The 17,115-nt window shown below is 38.8% G+C and overlaps 2 protein-coding genes across 5 annotated transcripts in view; both read right to left on the bottom strand.

Moving 5' to 3' along the window:
• rgs3a (regulator of G protein signaling 3a) overlaps nt 1-17,115 on the bottom strand; it is a 112,908-nt gene that overhangs the window by 85,938 nt on the left and 9,855 nt on the right. The window contains exons 1-4 of one of the 4 annotated variants that reach the window (XM_072372515.1): nt 4,858-5,323; nt 4,499-4,770; nt 1,302-1,383; nt 60-165 (exon numbers count right to left, since the gene is read on the bottom strand). In XM_072372515.1, coding sequence (XP_072228616.1) covers nt 60-165; nt 1,302-1,383; nt 4,499-4,756 — 446 coding nt within the window. In that variant the 5' untranslated portion in view covers nt 4,757-4,770; nt 4,858-5,323. Of the gene's footprint in view, nt 1-59; nt 166-1,301; nt 1,384-4,498; nt 5,324-13,018; nt 13,410-17,115 lie in introns of those variants that run through there. The other 3 variants (XM_072372517.1, XM_072372516.1, XM_072372514.1) reach the window with 3 other exon arrangements.
• bbln (bublin coiled coil protein) overlaps nt 14,133-17,115 on the bottom strand; it is a 142,965-nt gene continuing 139,982 nt past the window's right edge. The window contains exon 3 of the transcript XR_011909095.1: nt 14,133-14,146. The gene's annotated coding sequence lies outside the window, so the exon portion shown is untranslated. The remainder of the gene's footprint in view (nt 14,147-17,115) is intronic.

The following is a 17,115-nucleotide window of genomic DNA, read 5'->3' as shown; positions in this document are numbered from 1 at the left end:
TATTGTAAATTAGGGGGTATAAATTGCAGAGTTATGCTCCAGTGTGTTGGAATCATTACCTTATAGCATGGGCCAAGTCCACACATTTCCACTGCTCCACTGGCTGACCATTTAACTGCAGGAGAGTGTCAAGCTGCTGCAGACCAGCTTGATCTGCTGGACCCCCTGCCAGAATGTAGGGACAGTTCAAATCTTTGCACACTTTCAAGCAACATTTGTGGTATTCAGGGTTATAGCTCTTTTATGTATCAAGCTAGTTCTCCTAGCCTTTGAGCTGCAGAATTGTATATTGCTGCATGGACAAAACAATAAAGTAAAATGGAATATTTAAAAAATCAATAGTGTTTTAGGGGGGAAATTTGTTGTAATAATCTCTGATCATCTCTCCATAGAAATAGTGACTGGGAGGAACGCTTTCCAACAGATCATGCTGACTGAACCAACCATCTTTAAATTCTGAACACTACAACTGACTGAATAACGAAATAAATTTAAAGTTAAACTTTTGGAAAACACATATTCATGAGGTACCATATCTTAAAGTCAGATGTTAGCTGAGAGTCCCAGCTGGTCAGACTTTTTCTGCATGACATAGAACTGACCAAATCTCTTTCCCCCTCATTTTCTGTCTGGCTCCACAATGCGATTTAAAAAAGGCAAAATGCCAAAGAGCAAAGATGCCAAACTCTAGTCAATCAATCTGAACCAAAAGCAGTTACAATATTATTTACATGATATTTTCATTTGGACAGTGGTAAAACACCAAACATGTTCTGACTAAAGACTGACTCTATGAACAATATGATGCATAATACAATATATTTCAGTCTCAAAGTAAGGTCGTAAGTATATTAAAAAAACGTAAAAAAACAAATAAATACCAAAAAAAAAACACTTATGATTTAAAAGATAATGATTACTATGTTTTCATTTCCTTAGAATGATCAATTTATATCATAATAAAAAAAATCTGTTGTTTAATCACAACGACAATAAAGTCTTAACTTCGAGACTTCTGAGCCTCCACAAACACTAGTTCCAGAGAAGGCCTCTCGTTTGCTTTATTGATTGGTTCTTTTTTGTTTGGTTTAAACTTGCATTTTTTTCACAAATACTATAGTTTTTGGGTAGGTGGGAAGGAATTCGGTTCGTTGCAATTTGCAGTTTCAGCCACTAGAAGTCTATAAATCCAACAAACCTACTAGTTTTGGTATTTTGTTGTAGTGAGAGCCTCCCATTCTAAGCAATGACTCCAGCACTACTGACTTTTATGTACACTGACATGTACATGTAAAACTTGCCTGGATCAACAGCTTGTACCCTCACAGGGGAATCTGAGCAGATGGTGAATCCATATCCATCCTTTCCTCGAAGGATGGTCACCTGAACAACACGCACACACAAACACAAACACATAGACACACGTTCATTTTGTGATACAAAGATAGGAACTCACCCCCACTACCTGAGGAACCAAAAGTAGCATGCTGGCAAAATAATCAGCTTCCTTCCTACAGGACCATAAAGTAGATTTGTATTCTACTTCTACTTCCTATCAAAAGTGTCTTGACAGCAGTTTCCCGGAGAACCCAATTAGCTGACTTAGTGGGGAAAAACAGCTCCAGACATTAAGAAATAGAAAGTTATTTTTTGTCTGATAAGGGAGAGAAATGGAATAAACTTATTCTACCAAAGGCAGACTGCTTATTAATAATAAATACTAAGGTATTTTCAGGCAACATACCAGTATGCCTGGTACTGGTATGCCAATATTACAAACTAATTCAGCACTAAGAGGATGTCACAGAGGACATATTATTTGAAAACAAGCATAAAAGCTCCCTCTGGCACACTTGCAGAAAGACACTTATTACACATCAACAAAGAAGCTGAATGTATACATTTTAGTGCGCCTGACTTTCTAGTGCAGCCAGCGAAGAATAAATCTTGTCTTTTTTGGCTTCACTCCCACTGAGGTAAATATTCTATATCATCTACCGAGACAGCACTATATAACACAGTACAACAAGCGATGAAATCATGAAACAGAAGTTAAAATAATTTGAGACAGAGTAATATTTGATTGTAGGCGATGTTACCGCAGATTGTGCAGTCATTTTTAGGTGCTACACCTCTATGAAAATCAGTAAACTATTAATATTTCTAGGGTTTTAATCCAACTTTGCAATGAAACAGTTTGACATTAGCCAGCACAATGACAGTAAGGGAGAGCAATAAAAAAAATCTTATTAGAACTGAAGGAATCTGAATATTATAGCGCAACAAAAAGGCTCAGTACCCACTGCTCACATTTATCATATCCACACACACATCTATACACAGAAAAAGTGCTGATGGCTATTTCCCATAACCTCTCTTCTCTTGCATTGCCAAACTTTCAGTACCTGCACACAAAAGTCTGAGCCAAAGTCAACATAGTTTCATCCAAAACATCTAACTTCTTTCCATCTCATCTGCAGGCAACCAGGGACAAAGCACACAGATTTTACTGATTTATCTCTGTTTGTGTCTGCAGTGGAACAAGGCTACATGTGTAAGCTGCAAAATTACAAACAGCAAAACTTGGAGATTATTCAGAGGCCCGAAGCTCGCAATGACCCTAAAATGTCAGGTACTATTGCGGTTTCTTATAGTCCACTGATTTTATGTGCTCTGTGTCACAATTCTTCTGCCATATCCTTCAAAGCCTCAGTCTCTTAAATTTGTCTCTGTTTCTGTTTATTTCAAATCTTCCACTGCTTGAAAAATGATCCCAATGCTACAAAGAGACTGACTTTGTCATCTTTGTCATCTGCAATAAAAAAGTACTTTGGCTGTCAGGTTCTATCACTGATGTATGTAAAATTAGTTTTGTTTTTTTTACCAGTTGTGGACTCCTTCAGAAGCATTACAAATAGATGTGTTATAGAATAGAAAAGGTTGTCGGATAGATAGTAACCAAGAAACTGACTTTGAGGTGGTAAGAGATGGTTAACATGAAAACAAGGATAAAATGGATTTTTATAAAATAGATTAAAAGTTGGGAAAAGGGGGCAGGGAGGCTTCAAAAATTCCCAGAGACAGAGCAGATGAATTAAGCAAACAGAGGAACAGATGGTATGAAACAAAACATTCCCGTGGAATTCAGCATGACAAACAACAAAGTATTGTGAAACATTTGGATAAACCAGCTTGATGTGACATTAAGAAAAAGACAAAGACTGAAAGTGAACACAACTGTCTGCCTCTATCTACGTCTCTGTCATTTTATCAAAAGCCTTCGACTCTTGTCCTTTAAATTGAGGTCAGAGAGGTACCTAATTTGGTCCAATTAATCTAAAAAACCTTCTGAGTAAGCACTTGATAACTTCTGGTCTACCACCAATCAGCAGCCCAAGACCCCATTTTTGCTTCTAAATGAGACTGATAATTCAACAGATTGGTGTGAAAGTAATTTTAAGACATTTTTCGTAGCACATCAATCATAAGACAAATGATTGAATGAATGAAGACAAATCCATGGAGAAAGTTTTCAGCTCGCATTAAATATTCAAATTGTGTGAGCAGGCATTTTATGATGAATTAATAATTCAATCACAGATAGAAGAAAAGAGACACATAAGATTTAAGATTTTAACTGTCTTGAAGCTCATGTGTGCACAGTATGTGTTCATGCATCTGTGACAGAGCTTTTCCTTCTTCTTCCCATGTCCTCAGTGCCCCAACAATCATTTTGGACACAGCTGTACAAAGGCAGGAGAAGCTATCCTGTGTGTCTCCATCTGATAATTACAAAACATGTTTTATCTATTTTCAAGCAATACAGGAAAGGGTAACATCAACTGCTGACAGTTGAAAAGAATAAATTAAATGTATCAGCCAAAGCCATGATATTGATGTGTGAATATACAGACTTATCTGGGTCAGTATGGTCTGTGACAAGGACAGCAAACCACACACAAATACATCCGACTGACGTGTCATGTTGTATTTCTGTCATGCAAGCTCAGTCTTATATTTTTACCTTCACCTGTGACTGCATAAGCAGTAACTTTCAGTTATATTTCTATGGAATATGATTAGATTTTTTTTTTTTAAAGTTTGTGTGCAAATCAAATGTACACAAAATAGCTTATGAGAGGAAAACGGCACAAGGCACAGATATTTTCTCCATTTCTACTCTTCTCTTCCATCAGATCCTTCTTCCACAATGGGAATGATAAATAATTTAATGGACAGAGAGCTGGTTCACCCCTTTTGAAACACAGACATCCCTTATGTCTCCTGCTTTCATCTGCTCAAATTTATTCTCTCCCAAGAGAGCTGGAAAGGCAGTAAAAAGCACATTTTCTTCTGTGCAGTAATAAAAGGATGACCTGTTGTGTCAAGTGGTGTGACACAGATTGATACTGTCCGTTAATTCAGCTTATACATAAATCCCCCTCCTACTCCCTTGCTTCCATTTGTTCCCTCGCTTTTCATTTTAACACAGACACACCTGAGGCAGCCTACATCCGATGCAGAGGTGGCACAGCCCGTGGATGGTGTGCATCACACCAACACCACCACCTCCTCTTCCTCCGCCCTCTCCAGTATTCAAGTCCGCAGCCAATACACAAACGCTGCGACGGTGACTTTCCACCTGGCTGCCTCCTCTGCAGCCTGAGTATCGCCACAGCTTTCTTTGTGCAGCTGAGATTGTTCTCCTGGGGCTGTGCTCTGATGGCTGAGTGGACTTCAGTGTGTTGTGGATCATCTCAACAGTGAATGCTGTCCAACAAAAAGTGGATGGAGTGACTGTGTTGTCAAGGTGATGGTCCAAGTGAGGCAGCTCTAGATATCAATAATGTTTCTCACCTTCCTGGAAAACAAGCAGGGAACTATCGGGTGAAACAAAAATAATCTTTGAAGATTTCTTTTCTGATAAACTGGTCTTTGTTCCGCATTAACTTTCCCTTGAATGATTCTCGATTTAACCTTATTGAAATCACTCTGCCGCTGACCTGTAGCCACAACTTTTCCCATTCAAAATTTGCTGTTAATGACTCCAGTCATCAATGCACTTTCGAGTGCGCACGCTTTTAGTCATTTTATCCACTGCAGCAGCTTCAAATGTTCCACTTATTATCCTGAAACTTCAGTTAAATCCTCCCCTCTTTAGTCCATTATCGTAACATTCCTCTTCTCTCCTCTTGCGTTTGTCTTGTCCTGTAGTACGCTGTCCCACTCCTCACTGTGACCTGAACAACAGAAGCTGCGGTAGTGCCTGAGATCAGCTGTGTGAGTTTGTGGTGGCGTCATCCAGGCGAGACTGGCGCTGGCTCGGCCTGCTCAGGCCACACTGCAGGTCCTGGCAGGGGCGCTCATGGGAACTCTTCAACAGCAGAAGAATAGGAGGAAGTGCCTCCCACCGCCACCACCCCCCAATCACACACATATACACACAAGCACACATGCTCTTATGCATACCTCGCCACCCGACAGCAAGAACAGCTTTGTGTGTCTGCCCCCGATAAGGCCAGTTGGCTTCCTGACTCCACAATATGAGGTTGTGAGAGGTGCTGCAGTTCTTTATAGTGACTAACATAGGTGGCATGAGTGAAACACGTATGAATAAAGGTGTCAAAGCCTGGACTTTGATGGGAAATGTTTGAAGGGTCCGAGTAGAGTCAAAATCCAGACCACACATGCTCTTGTAAACGGAAAGTTTCTGATAGTCAATGACATTTGGGTCAAACAGATTTTAACGACCAGGTTTCCTAACAAAAGACAACGATAGGTTTTGCTTTGGGACATACTTTCACACACACACACATAGTACCTCAATCAAACTTCACACCTCATCAGACCCTTTCCACTGTAGTTCCCACACTGCCCACTCTCTGTCCAGACATTATGCTTGTTTGTTATGTTTTCGACTTCCATATTTCCTCTGCTTTTCCTTTCAGCTGCTCGCTCTCACCTCAAACCTCTCAGGACGGAAATTCACATGTCTGCAAATTCTTAACAATCCCTCCTCCTCTTCCACTTATCCAAACATTACTTCTGTTATTGTTTTCAATATCCATATGTCTGGGACAGAGGTAGGAATCTGCAAAAAAAATAACAAACACCAACAAACACCTCAGTAGCAGTGCAGAAAAACTCCTGTTCAATTACCAATTAAACAGTGGCCTGTCTAACCCCAGCAGGACCATTAATTCCCAGCTTGTCTCTTTTTCTTTTAATCGCCTGGATGTCTGGCTCAGGGAATGAAACATGGACAGAGAAGTGACAGAGGAGCAATGGTGAACTACTCTCTACGATGTTAATAAAGTGGCAGAAAACACCATTGTCTTAAGATCGCTTTATGCCAGTGGTAATGACAGCTTTTCCCTGTTTGCCTTTTTCAAAAGGGCGAGGGTTACCCATCAAGCACACAAAAACACTTTCTCTCGCTTTCACACTGCGCCGTTCACCTCTAAATAGGCAGAAGGACGGATTAGAGGGAGAGAAGAAAAGGAGAGAAGAAAGCGTGTCTTGGGGAGAGGAGTGAAAGAGGAGTTTTGAAAAGCTTGTCTTGGAGCCAGACGAGGCCAATCTGTTTTTTTAGCAGTGTGGGATCTTTCTCTCACTTTGTGTCCCCCTGTCTGTCTCTTTCTGACCTGAATAAACAACTATCAAAGGAGGAGGCCTCTTCCGAGCCAGTGAACACAAAAGACGGGTCTAAGTTCAGGGTCACAGCCCAAGTTACACTTTACACTTAAAATTCAAACAGCAAAGCTTGGCATACCGATTCATAACTACTCCTTAGATACAACATTGTAGAGGTGACATTGTGCATACTGTTGTATGAGAGAGCTGAGATGACAACAAACCTCCTGGACCAGAGCCAGTCGTGGACAGAGCAACCCCATGGCTTCAACATTAAAACTAATTACACAAAGCTTCTTATATAGATGTTAAACGAATGAATCAATTGAACCAAACATTAGAACTGACAATAAAACAAGAAGAGATGGATGTAAAGATGATATCACAACTTCAACCTGATGATGGTGCAATATAAAAACTCGGGTGCATCCCATTTATTGGGACCATGAAGAGTGGGTTCGGATGTTGAATTTTTCCTTAAATTATTGAGCAAGTTTTAGGGTTTAAAAAGGCTATTTGGAAATGTTATTTACCTGACTTCATTTATGTGGACAGATGTGTACTTGGTCAAAGAAAAAAATTTATAAACAAAAACAAGAGAATGTATAATTAAATGAATAAAATTGAGTAACCGTTTAGCTTTATTTGGCATGGAAAGACCCATTGAAATATTCTGGTGCAGAACATGTGTAGTTATTAGGTTATTTCAGTCTGGACCAACACCCTGACAGACCAACACTGCCATCTCTAGAGCAACTTTCAAACTGAGTAGGATTATGGTCCTTAAAAAGATGTAATTTACCAACATTCACACATTAACAAAGTGATTATCAAACCAATCAAAGTATAACGAATAACCCCCACTCTGATCGATGCAGAAAACCATTGTGATTAGCATTGTTAATGTGTATGTGTTGTTTTGTACTTGTTTGTTGAGATTATACTTCTTTCAAATCAAAAGAAGGTGCAATATAGGAGAAGGAAAGGATATATTCTGCAAAAGAGAAAGATTAAGAGCAGGCAGGTGCCAAAACACTGACTCGGGAATACAATTTAGAACTAAAATCAACAATTCACGGTCAACTCTGAGATGCCACCAAGAAAATGTAATTGTTCTGTCATCTGCTCAGCTTAGTTCACCCAATTTTTCTCCAGCCAGACAAAAGTGCCAGACCCATTTACACAAACGTTTATGACCTAATGCTAGCTGACAAGCAAAGTGATACTGGGGAACACTATGTCCAGGGTGCAACCATCCTTAATATTCACTCTCTGCACTCCAACAATAACATAAGGCAGTAGTTTTATGTTTGTTAGTTTATTTTATTCCCTGGCCTGTAAACATAATTAGATGTGAGCATGGAAAGTGAGAAGATGAAATATTGTTATGCTGCATGTCAAGTTTACTTAAACTCAATAAAAACAGTAATACTTGGATTCAAAGTAACTACAATGTCTAACTATTTCTAAATTTAGATATTTAAGAGATTTCTGAATGAATGAACTGTGAAAGTCATTTTTGTAAAAGAAAGTGAGCATTTCTGATCCCAATGTGCAGTTTATTATTTCACATCACATCCTTTTTTGTTCAAACTCAAATTTGTTCATTATTTCAAAAGGGCAGCAGCAGCTTTTTGGATAAATTCAAAAGATGCTCCGCTCACAATGACTCAAAGGCAAAACAGCAGAAACTGAGAAGCACAGCATTTTAAACCAGTTTATCCTGCAAGATGTGGTCATTATCTAAAAACATATGAACAAAATGCAGAGAAAAGTTGTAAAAGTGTGGTCAGTTGCTAGGGAAATGCTCTGTAAATAGCTTTTTGGTTTGTTGAGGGACATTCCTTTGTGCATATCAAGTATTATCTTCACCATAATCTGAAGTTTCAAAAGGCTTTAATGAAGCCTGTGTAAATCATCAAAATGATGAATGTCTAAGGCCATCGTCAAACATTGAGTCGGTAAAGAGTGGGCAGATAATGATACCACAAAGATCTTTGTCTAGTAGGGGGTGATGGCCATGGGGTGACAGAGACAGAGTAGATGGAGAACAGAGAGGAAAAGGAGTTGGAGGAGGACACAGCAGTGAAGGAGAAAACACACAGCGGTTTGGAAAGGAACAAGTACAAGGCAACAAAAATGAGAAGAGAAGTCTAAAAGGTTTTCAATTCGGCCTTAATTTAGTCTGTGAATGTGCTCTCCCCTCTCTCCCCGAACTCTCCCCTGAGATCGTCCCTCACAAACCACACAATCATATGTTACTCTGATTCAGCCGGAGATAAAGAGGAGGAAGGAGGGGACGGAGAAAGGAAAGGACCATTCACAAATACGGATGTGAAACTTTTCCACATGATTGCTGCCCTCCTCACCGCCTTCTATGACAATGAAGAGTTGCTCCAACTAGATGTAGCATCATTTTTTTGGCTAGCAATGTGAGAAAAGTAATGACTTTCTCACAGATGTAAACTTTTTGTTTGTAACTCACAGTGTCAATACAGATAATAAGATACAGTCAGTAAGTTTGCATGACAAAAAACAAACATTTGATACTTGCAACTGCACAATAAGCATGTTTAAGTCTAATTTCTCCAAGTCAGACCCAGACAATACAGTTATGAGTACACTAGGACATTCAAATAGTTCAGTTAAATGGCCCCCATGTAGATAATCTGCATTATGCACAAGGAGAGAGGGAAAGTGTGTCAATCTAATAAGAGAGCCTGGAAGGAAAACACTCTATTTAATACTACACACTGAGGTTTATAAGCCATGCACAGAAACTCTATATGACCACTGCTTTCAACAGTGTTCACATCCTGGAGTGTTTCCAAAGCAACAAAGATGTGTTTCAGAGTTATACTGATCAGCTGAATGGGTCCAGCCATCAGCCCCTACAGGAGCTTAAAATCATAATCGTCCTAAAAAATTTGGAATAGATCTGCTGAAAAGCTATAAATCCAAGTTGTCTGTGAATTTGTTATAGTAATAGCTAGAATTTAAGAAAAAAAACTAACACTTTAATATCCACTGCCTTGAGAATTATTTCTGCAATAAGTCCTCCATCTAAAACAAGCATACAGGCTGTTTTTCCATACCCTTAAATCCAACCCATAACCATGTCCTGGAAAGTAAAGCTACAAGTGGCAGGAGGGAAATACAACTTGTATGAGTATTTCCAAATCACATCATTCTCAAGTCTTTCCAAGAGGAGGCCACTAAATTCTCACCGGGAGGCAACACACGACAGCTGCTTTTTCCACATCGAGTTAGCCCCAGTCACTTCCTGGTTGGGTTTAGGCAACAACATCACTTTGTTGGAGTTGGAAATTAATTATTTTATTAGGGTCATAAAAGGATTATAGTTAGGGCTAAAATACATTATTTTTACAATGCGAACATTTTTTCATTACCACGAGAAGCGGCATATTCTTACTCATATAGGGGTTGTGTTTTGGAGGGGTACAATCTAAGTCTAAGTTTTCTTTTCTCCTTTCTTACAACAAACTTTATCAATGAAATTTTGTTTTACCAACATAGTTGTTCAGTTAACTTCTGTGAGACGGTACTGCTGCTTACACAGTTACTGTCGACAAGTAAGGATACTTAGGATGAAGCGGTTGCCAAATAAAAGGTTCAACAATACACAGCAAGCCATTTCTTAACAACTGTAAAAGATAGATTGACTACATCTGTACTTACAGTGCACGTGCCAGTCTAAAACCAGCGGTTTCTGTTTGAGCACCAAAACAGCAAATGTTTACAGTCAAGTGACACAATCATCTATGACAGGAGAAAGGAAGAAGTCAGCTGGTGATATTACAGTCTGACAGTCCACAGAGGCAAAAGGTCAGGGTAAAAGAATGGGTCAACAAAACAACTCATACAGCAGGGAACAGCTGTTTGTTTCCAGTCACACATCAACATTTTAATCTTTTATGACCACAATTCTCCATAAAACTAACAAAGTCATTTTTGAATGGCTCTGCCAGTATGTTTTATTAAAGACTGCAAGAGTGGAATTGCTGAGTTGTTTGAAAGCTATATAATAACTCTCTATTCCCCAATCATTTAAACCACCTCTACAAAACTGGCATCTTTAACGAGCACTTGGATTACAGGATGCATCCCTGTGAACATGGGAAAATGCAATATCCCCTTTATGTGCCACAAGAATTTTCCCATCTAATTTTCAGCAAAGGCAGGGCTTATGTACAGCCCTGATTCTGCAATGAAATCACATAAACCAATATTCTATTCACACTACAACATATAAAACATCAAATGCTGAAAGTGGGAAACTCTACTACTTTGCGAAAAACTTTCATCTTGAATCCGATGACAGCTACACATCTAATAAAAAAAGTTGGGATAGTGACTGGTGTGTAGCATTCCCTCTTCTTTTAACGATATTCTGTAAACATCCATTTTATACCTTCAGCATCCCAACTGTTTTGGAGTTAGGGTTGTGAATATAACTCTTGTTCAGTCATACCTGCATCATAAACCTTGCTGAAGTATGTTAACAACATGAAAAAACAGACTCAAGTTTCTATGAACATCAGTCTGGATGTTAGTTATCTCTGGACCCAGTAAGAATGGCAAGCCACAGAGGAATAAATCTCCCATATAGATGAAGAGAGAGCAAAATATGCAGCATTAAAAGCCCAGGTAGGAGGAAGGGTCTACAGATTGGAGGCCTCAGATGGTAGCAGTAATGTATTGGAGTGGAATAGATTATCTACATAATGTGGAAAGTGCTGTTTAAGATTTGAGCAGCAAATTTAAAGCATCTAAATGTTAATGGATCAGCGCAAAGAGGTCTAAATACATTTTCATTTCAATTCCGACATGTACGACATGCACATTGAACTCAGCATTGTAACAGCTTTGTCATAGAAGAAATAAGTTTCTCTTGTTTGTTCTAAGATTATTCCCATGTCCTCTCTGACCCTTTATAGTTTGTTTTTTAGATGTTCTAGTGCTCTCTTTAACACAGTGAAACTATTACGTTTCTATCTTCAAATATCGCCGTAATGTGTGAGCTGAAATCTATTGAAAGAAAAATGTATCTCAGATAGAGTCTCAGTTTTCATGCCTCTGGGAAGGCTGGCCATTTGTAATATTTTCACTGATAGCAGAGACGACTGTCGGACAGACACATGATGTAGGTATTATGCTTTGTTACTGCAGTTTGAAAACCAGGAGGGGAGTCATTTCTGTATGAATTGTGTAATTTTAGCTTGAGTAGGGATAACAGCTTTTCGTAGAGCTACAGCTAACAATCTAGCTGTCCATCTTGCTAAACAGTCCAAGAGTACTGTTGCCTGAGTGAGCATCTCCATGCTGAATTCTGCAAAAAGCCTTGGTGTAAATATTGCAGGCTACTGTTAAAGGAACATTTTTACATATTAAAAGTCACTACTGAAGTTCAACACTGTTCAGCGTAAAGCAGCTACAGGCAAAATGATACAGCATCCATACATGCATGAAAAGAACAAGTTGAAGACTGCAGTCAGCTGTAAGTTAATTATTTCTGAGCCCTTTTGACCCTTTACTCTGATGAAACGCATGATTATACCAATATATGAAAGACACCTCTGTGTTTATGTTATTATTTGTCCTGGAAAGCAAACAGTGACAAAAATAAATGGTTTAAGTGGCATCTTTATGTTTCTATTTTTCAAACCCTACATGGTCTCCTTACAGCCAAAAACAGCCATTTACAACTTAAAATGATGTGACTAAACTGAGAAAAAAAATACTATAAAGGGCACGAGAGCACACATGAACAATCTTAGAGCAAACAATATAAACTTACCTCACATCTGACTGCACAATTCTCTTTTTCTGCTCCACATGCGACTCTCACACAAGTAAGCCTTTTGACAAACAGCGTCGTTCAAGAAAAGACATCTTGCTCCATTCACTGCTCAAAGCTCCAACGCATAATTCAATTAGTTGCCATGGTTGCTGAGAATGTGTAACGTGGAATTTGTGCCGTCACTACATTACAGAAGTCATGCCTATGCATGATGACTTTGTTGGGCACATTGCGATGTCACGGGTCAACTGCTTTATAAATAAAATGGGCCTGTCCATTCAGTGTGCACACACGAATATACAATAAATAAAAAGACACAAAACTCCCATACAGCAACCAAATTGATCAAATTAATAAAGTTATATAACTTTGTGGGAAAGTACTGTACTAGCGAAAAAGCTCCAACAACGACAGCAGGAGTATTAAAGTTGCAAGATATTTCTGCTGCTTTAGTTCACATGTATCCACATATAAATCAGAAAAGGCAGCATGTTTAAGTTTTACATTCACTCAAACACATGACGTTTTCTCTTTTTTTTCAAATAAAAGATGTATTGTACTTACTGTTAAGCATTGCATATTCTCAGGGCGATGGGTCTCAGGGGCAGCACCATGGTTTGACAGCACGGCCTCTGAAATGTAGACAAAGGAATCACGGGCTGAGACAGTGCCTTTAGAGCACATTTCTCTGTGTGCCAATGCAAAAAAGATCTCTGGGTGCTCAGAATTAAAGTCCTCAAACAGTTCTGAGAGTCCATAAAAGTGACCAAAGATAGATGACAACAATGCAATTATGGCAAAAGTTGTTTGGAGCAGCCTTTGCCAGGCTGGTGTTCAAACCTCAGAGCACACATACAAAGCACGAAAAACAACAACATCAACAACGACAGGCCAACCACACAAAAGAAAATCCTGTAAGATGTGACTGTCCGACAAACGGCCCAAGAGAGGAATGGAAGAGAGAACAAGTGAGAGGGAGGGAAGAAGGGAGGGAGGGGTGAAGAAGAGAAAAGGAACTCCTCTCTCACTCTATTATCCGTCCGTCACAGGGCTCCTGGGAAGTTGCTATGGTTACAGCGACTCACGCCTCAGTGTCCTTTTAACTATCGCTCATAAAGGCAGCATTCAGCTTTGTTCCACAATGCAGATCTCCCTCTCTCTCTCTCTTTTTCCTTCTTAATACATTCTGTTTCCATCTGTGTGCATGTATCACCTCTTATGTATACCTTTCCCTCCGAGTTTCCCCCTTTCCTCTGTCTCTGTCTCAAACTTCCCACAGAGCTGCCTGTCCGTCCCCCCTGACCGTCCCTCTGTTTGATGTCTGTCCTTCCACTTATCCCACTCTCTCTTCTATACTTCCATCACTCCTATCTCCATCGCCATAGGAGAGGGATAATCCTACCTCAGACTGTGTAATGTTATGCCTACCCACTCCAAGAAACCCCAACGTGAGTTTAAAAGAATAAATGGGAAAAGTAACCATCTGTTAACCGTGTGAAAAGCTTTAATAATCATATTGTATATACACACAAAGCATTTTGAGTTTAACAAGCAGAACCGTGCATTACACTGTTGCTTACTTCAATTCTGCTTACTGAATTCTTGTCTGGAAAAGAAGCTTCAGGATATATTGCAGTTACTGTTATTCTCTTGATTTAAAGTAACATTAAAAGTACGTTGGACAACACAGAGCTTGGAAGAAAAACAACATCAATCATTTAGAAAATTTTAAAAAATGGCATATTTTTAACTTCAAGTGACATGCTAGATAAGCAACCATAGCAATTATGACTCATTGAGAGGGAAGTGACAAGAAAACAAGGGTCTATTGAAGATGATGTTTGTTTCCTGTTCCTTCCTTCAGTCAGCTTAAGTTCATATTAACTATGAGGATGATCATTCACTAAAACCAAGAGTTTACTATTGTATCTATTGCAACAAAGGCCCATGACCTGATTTTCCCTCATTAGGCCAAGGTATAATCTTTCCCTATAAAGTTCCGAAGTCATGTTTGTGTCTGAAACAAACCTTTGCGATTGCATAAAATGAGATGTCTTCATGAATTCGGAGGCTCTCCACAGGAGATACTATGAGAAATTAAGAATGCTTTAAACAAAAATCAAAAATTTCAATTTCTAGATTTTCAAAGTTTTGGATGTCCACACTACACTAGCTGTAATATTGCAAACTTAAATTAGATTTACAATAAAACACAGAGAATACGTCAACCTACAGCAGATGGATGTGGAAACCTAATTTCAGTAGCTGCACAGACGCCAGTCTTAAAATGTAACTGTAGTCTGCTTACAGTAGGACAGTCCACAACAGTGTCCCCATTCTGGACACAATTGATACTTTTCTCTGTGTCTCTACTTCACATAAACCTCACAGTTTAGTTGCTGTAGTAACCCAGAGGCTGTTTCTAAAAAAGAGATCATGTCATTTGTTAATCTCAAACCTCCAAGGGGGTGCAGGAAAAGAGAAGGGCTAACCTGGTTGGCATCAAGCCCAGATGAGGACTCTTTTGTCTGGGTAAGACACAAGTAGCACAGGGTATATGAGGTTAGAGATATATGTGGAAACCCAGCATGACTGACACTAGAAAGGGGGAAAGAAAGAGGAACAATAACAGACTGCAACAGTGTGAGAAAAGTCTACACTAGACAAACTCAATAAATACGAAAAAAAAGGTGGTAGAGGGAAATGAAAGAAGATTTAAGGAAGGCAGGCAATTGTACAAAATAGAAAAGGAGACCAAAAAGAAAAAAAGATTTCCACAGTTCATTGATGATGAGTCAGCCAGTTTTAGATCTGCAAGAACTTAAAAAGCCCTCGACTTTGTTCAAGTCCCCTGTTGTACCTCGCAGTCCCTCATTTCCCTGCTGTTGCCAACATGTAAGCGTTTGATAAAAAGTGTGGAAAAGCCGAGAGGGAGGAGACGACTTCCACTTAATGTTTCTGCTCAAGTATCAGGAAATGACTGTTTAAACTGCAAAATTAAGCACAGTCTATAGAGACATGATCTAATGAGGGACAAGGACGAGTAAAAGAAAGCCGAGACATACTAATACTATTATGGGTAAATCCACACATCATTCTGTTGCTCATTCTGACAATCAGTAATCCCATTTGAATGTAATATTCATTACAGTGAAATGCTGGATACTGGTGAGTGGAGAAAAGTATTACAACTGATCATCACTGATAAAAATGTGGGGGGCTTTTTGCACACGGTGCATGAACACAGTAAAAATCCTTGTATTTTTTCATTGTTTTCGAATGGCCCTGATCTTTACAGTCTCTAAAGGCTATGATGAGAGGATATAATTGCTCCTGACAAAAAAATGCCTAAAAGTTAGTAAAGTTGACTTTAGGTTTTATTGAATAAATTGATGATACAGTTTTTTATCTGGAGTTGCACTTACTAATTACATGACCAGTAAGGACTATATGTTTTTTTTTCATTCATAGGTTTTGATATATAAAGCCTTAGAATTGACAAGTATTTTCAATTCTGTGCAATTTTAATGTACTTTCTTTTTCACATGTTTTCTTTGGCAAAGTAAGACTGATATTCTACTTTCTAGTGCTTCCTTTAATAAACTAAAATTCATTTTAAAGTCATTTTACATTGCTCTTATTACTACTTTTTGTGTTGAAATACTCTGTATACTCAGACCCTTTTTTTGTAAAGGCTGAACAAAGGCTTCAATTTACAGAACAACTAGAGTGGAATACTTTAAAGCAGAGCTCAGTGAGCCAGCAGACCTTGTTCTGTCTAAGTCATTTCCAATGCACAGACACAAACATCAGAAGAGTTTATATGGGGATCAGAACACAATTACACACACACAAACAACCAGAGGTCTTTCAAAAAGATTAAAGTTGGTGTAGCATAGCCTCCAGTGCACAGATCTTTAAGGTGACATCAAGATGCCATTTTCTACAGTCTCTGCCAGAGATTTTCTTTGATGTTGATTTCTGATAAGATTTGCATGTCTGGGTATTACTGCTTGGGGATAAGGAAGTTAAAGAAATTGTTTTTTATGTTTTATTTGAGATTTTTCAATTAAATTGTATATTCTATACAGCATATTATAGTTTTTTTTTTGCTTCGATCTCGATGCATGTTCTTTGTATGTGGCCACAAAAGATCAGTTTTTGCAGAGACGAGGCATGTCAGGTAAATAAATATGACTCACCAACAGGCTGACAGAGTGAATCTGCACCTGGGGGTGTTTTTTCTCGGTCACTAGTTAAATTGATCCTTGAGTTCTTTTATAAGGTCCTAGTTAGAATTACTGACAACCCTGAAATTTAAGTGCATACTTTTGAATTTCGCCAGACATAAAAGAAAATGAATTCATTTTATTTGGATGGAACATTGAATTAAAATGTCCAAGGTTACTGATGGAAATGTATTATGGAGGAACAATATAAAACAAAAAAAATGTACTCCTGACAATTGTTGGTACAGCTGAATGCAGAGCCTTTAGCGATAATAACAGTCTCCGAATGTGTCTGGCACTTGTCTTCAATAGGAGCTTCTTGCACCTGTCCGTGTGCAGTTTCTGCAGCTCCACGTCCAACAGCATCATAGAGCCATGTTATAGTGTAGGTGGATGTATCTTGTGGGCTATTTCACTGATGCAATGCAATCC

This window comes from Leuresthes tenuis, unplaced genomic scaffold (assembly GCF_036924035.1).
Source record: "Leuresthes tenuis unplaced genomic scaffold, fLeuTen1.0.hap1 SCAF_19, whole genome shotgun sequence".
NCBI lineage: Eukaryota > Metazoa > Chordata > Actinopteri > Atheriniformes > Atherinopsidae > Leuresthes > Leuresthes tenuis.
Note: the sequence above shows the minus strand (reverse complement) of the source record. Positions and strands in the feature narration are given on the sequence as shown.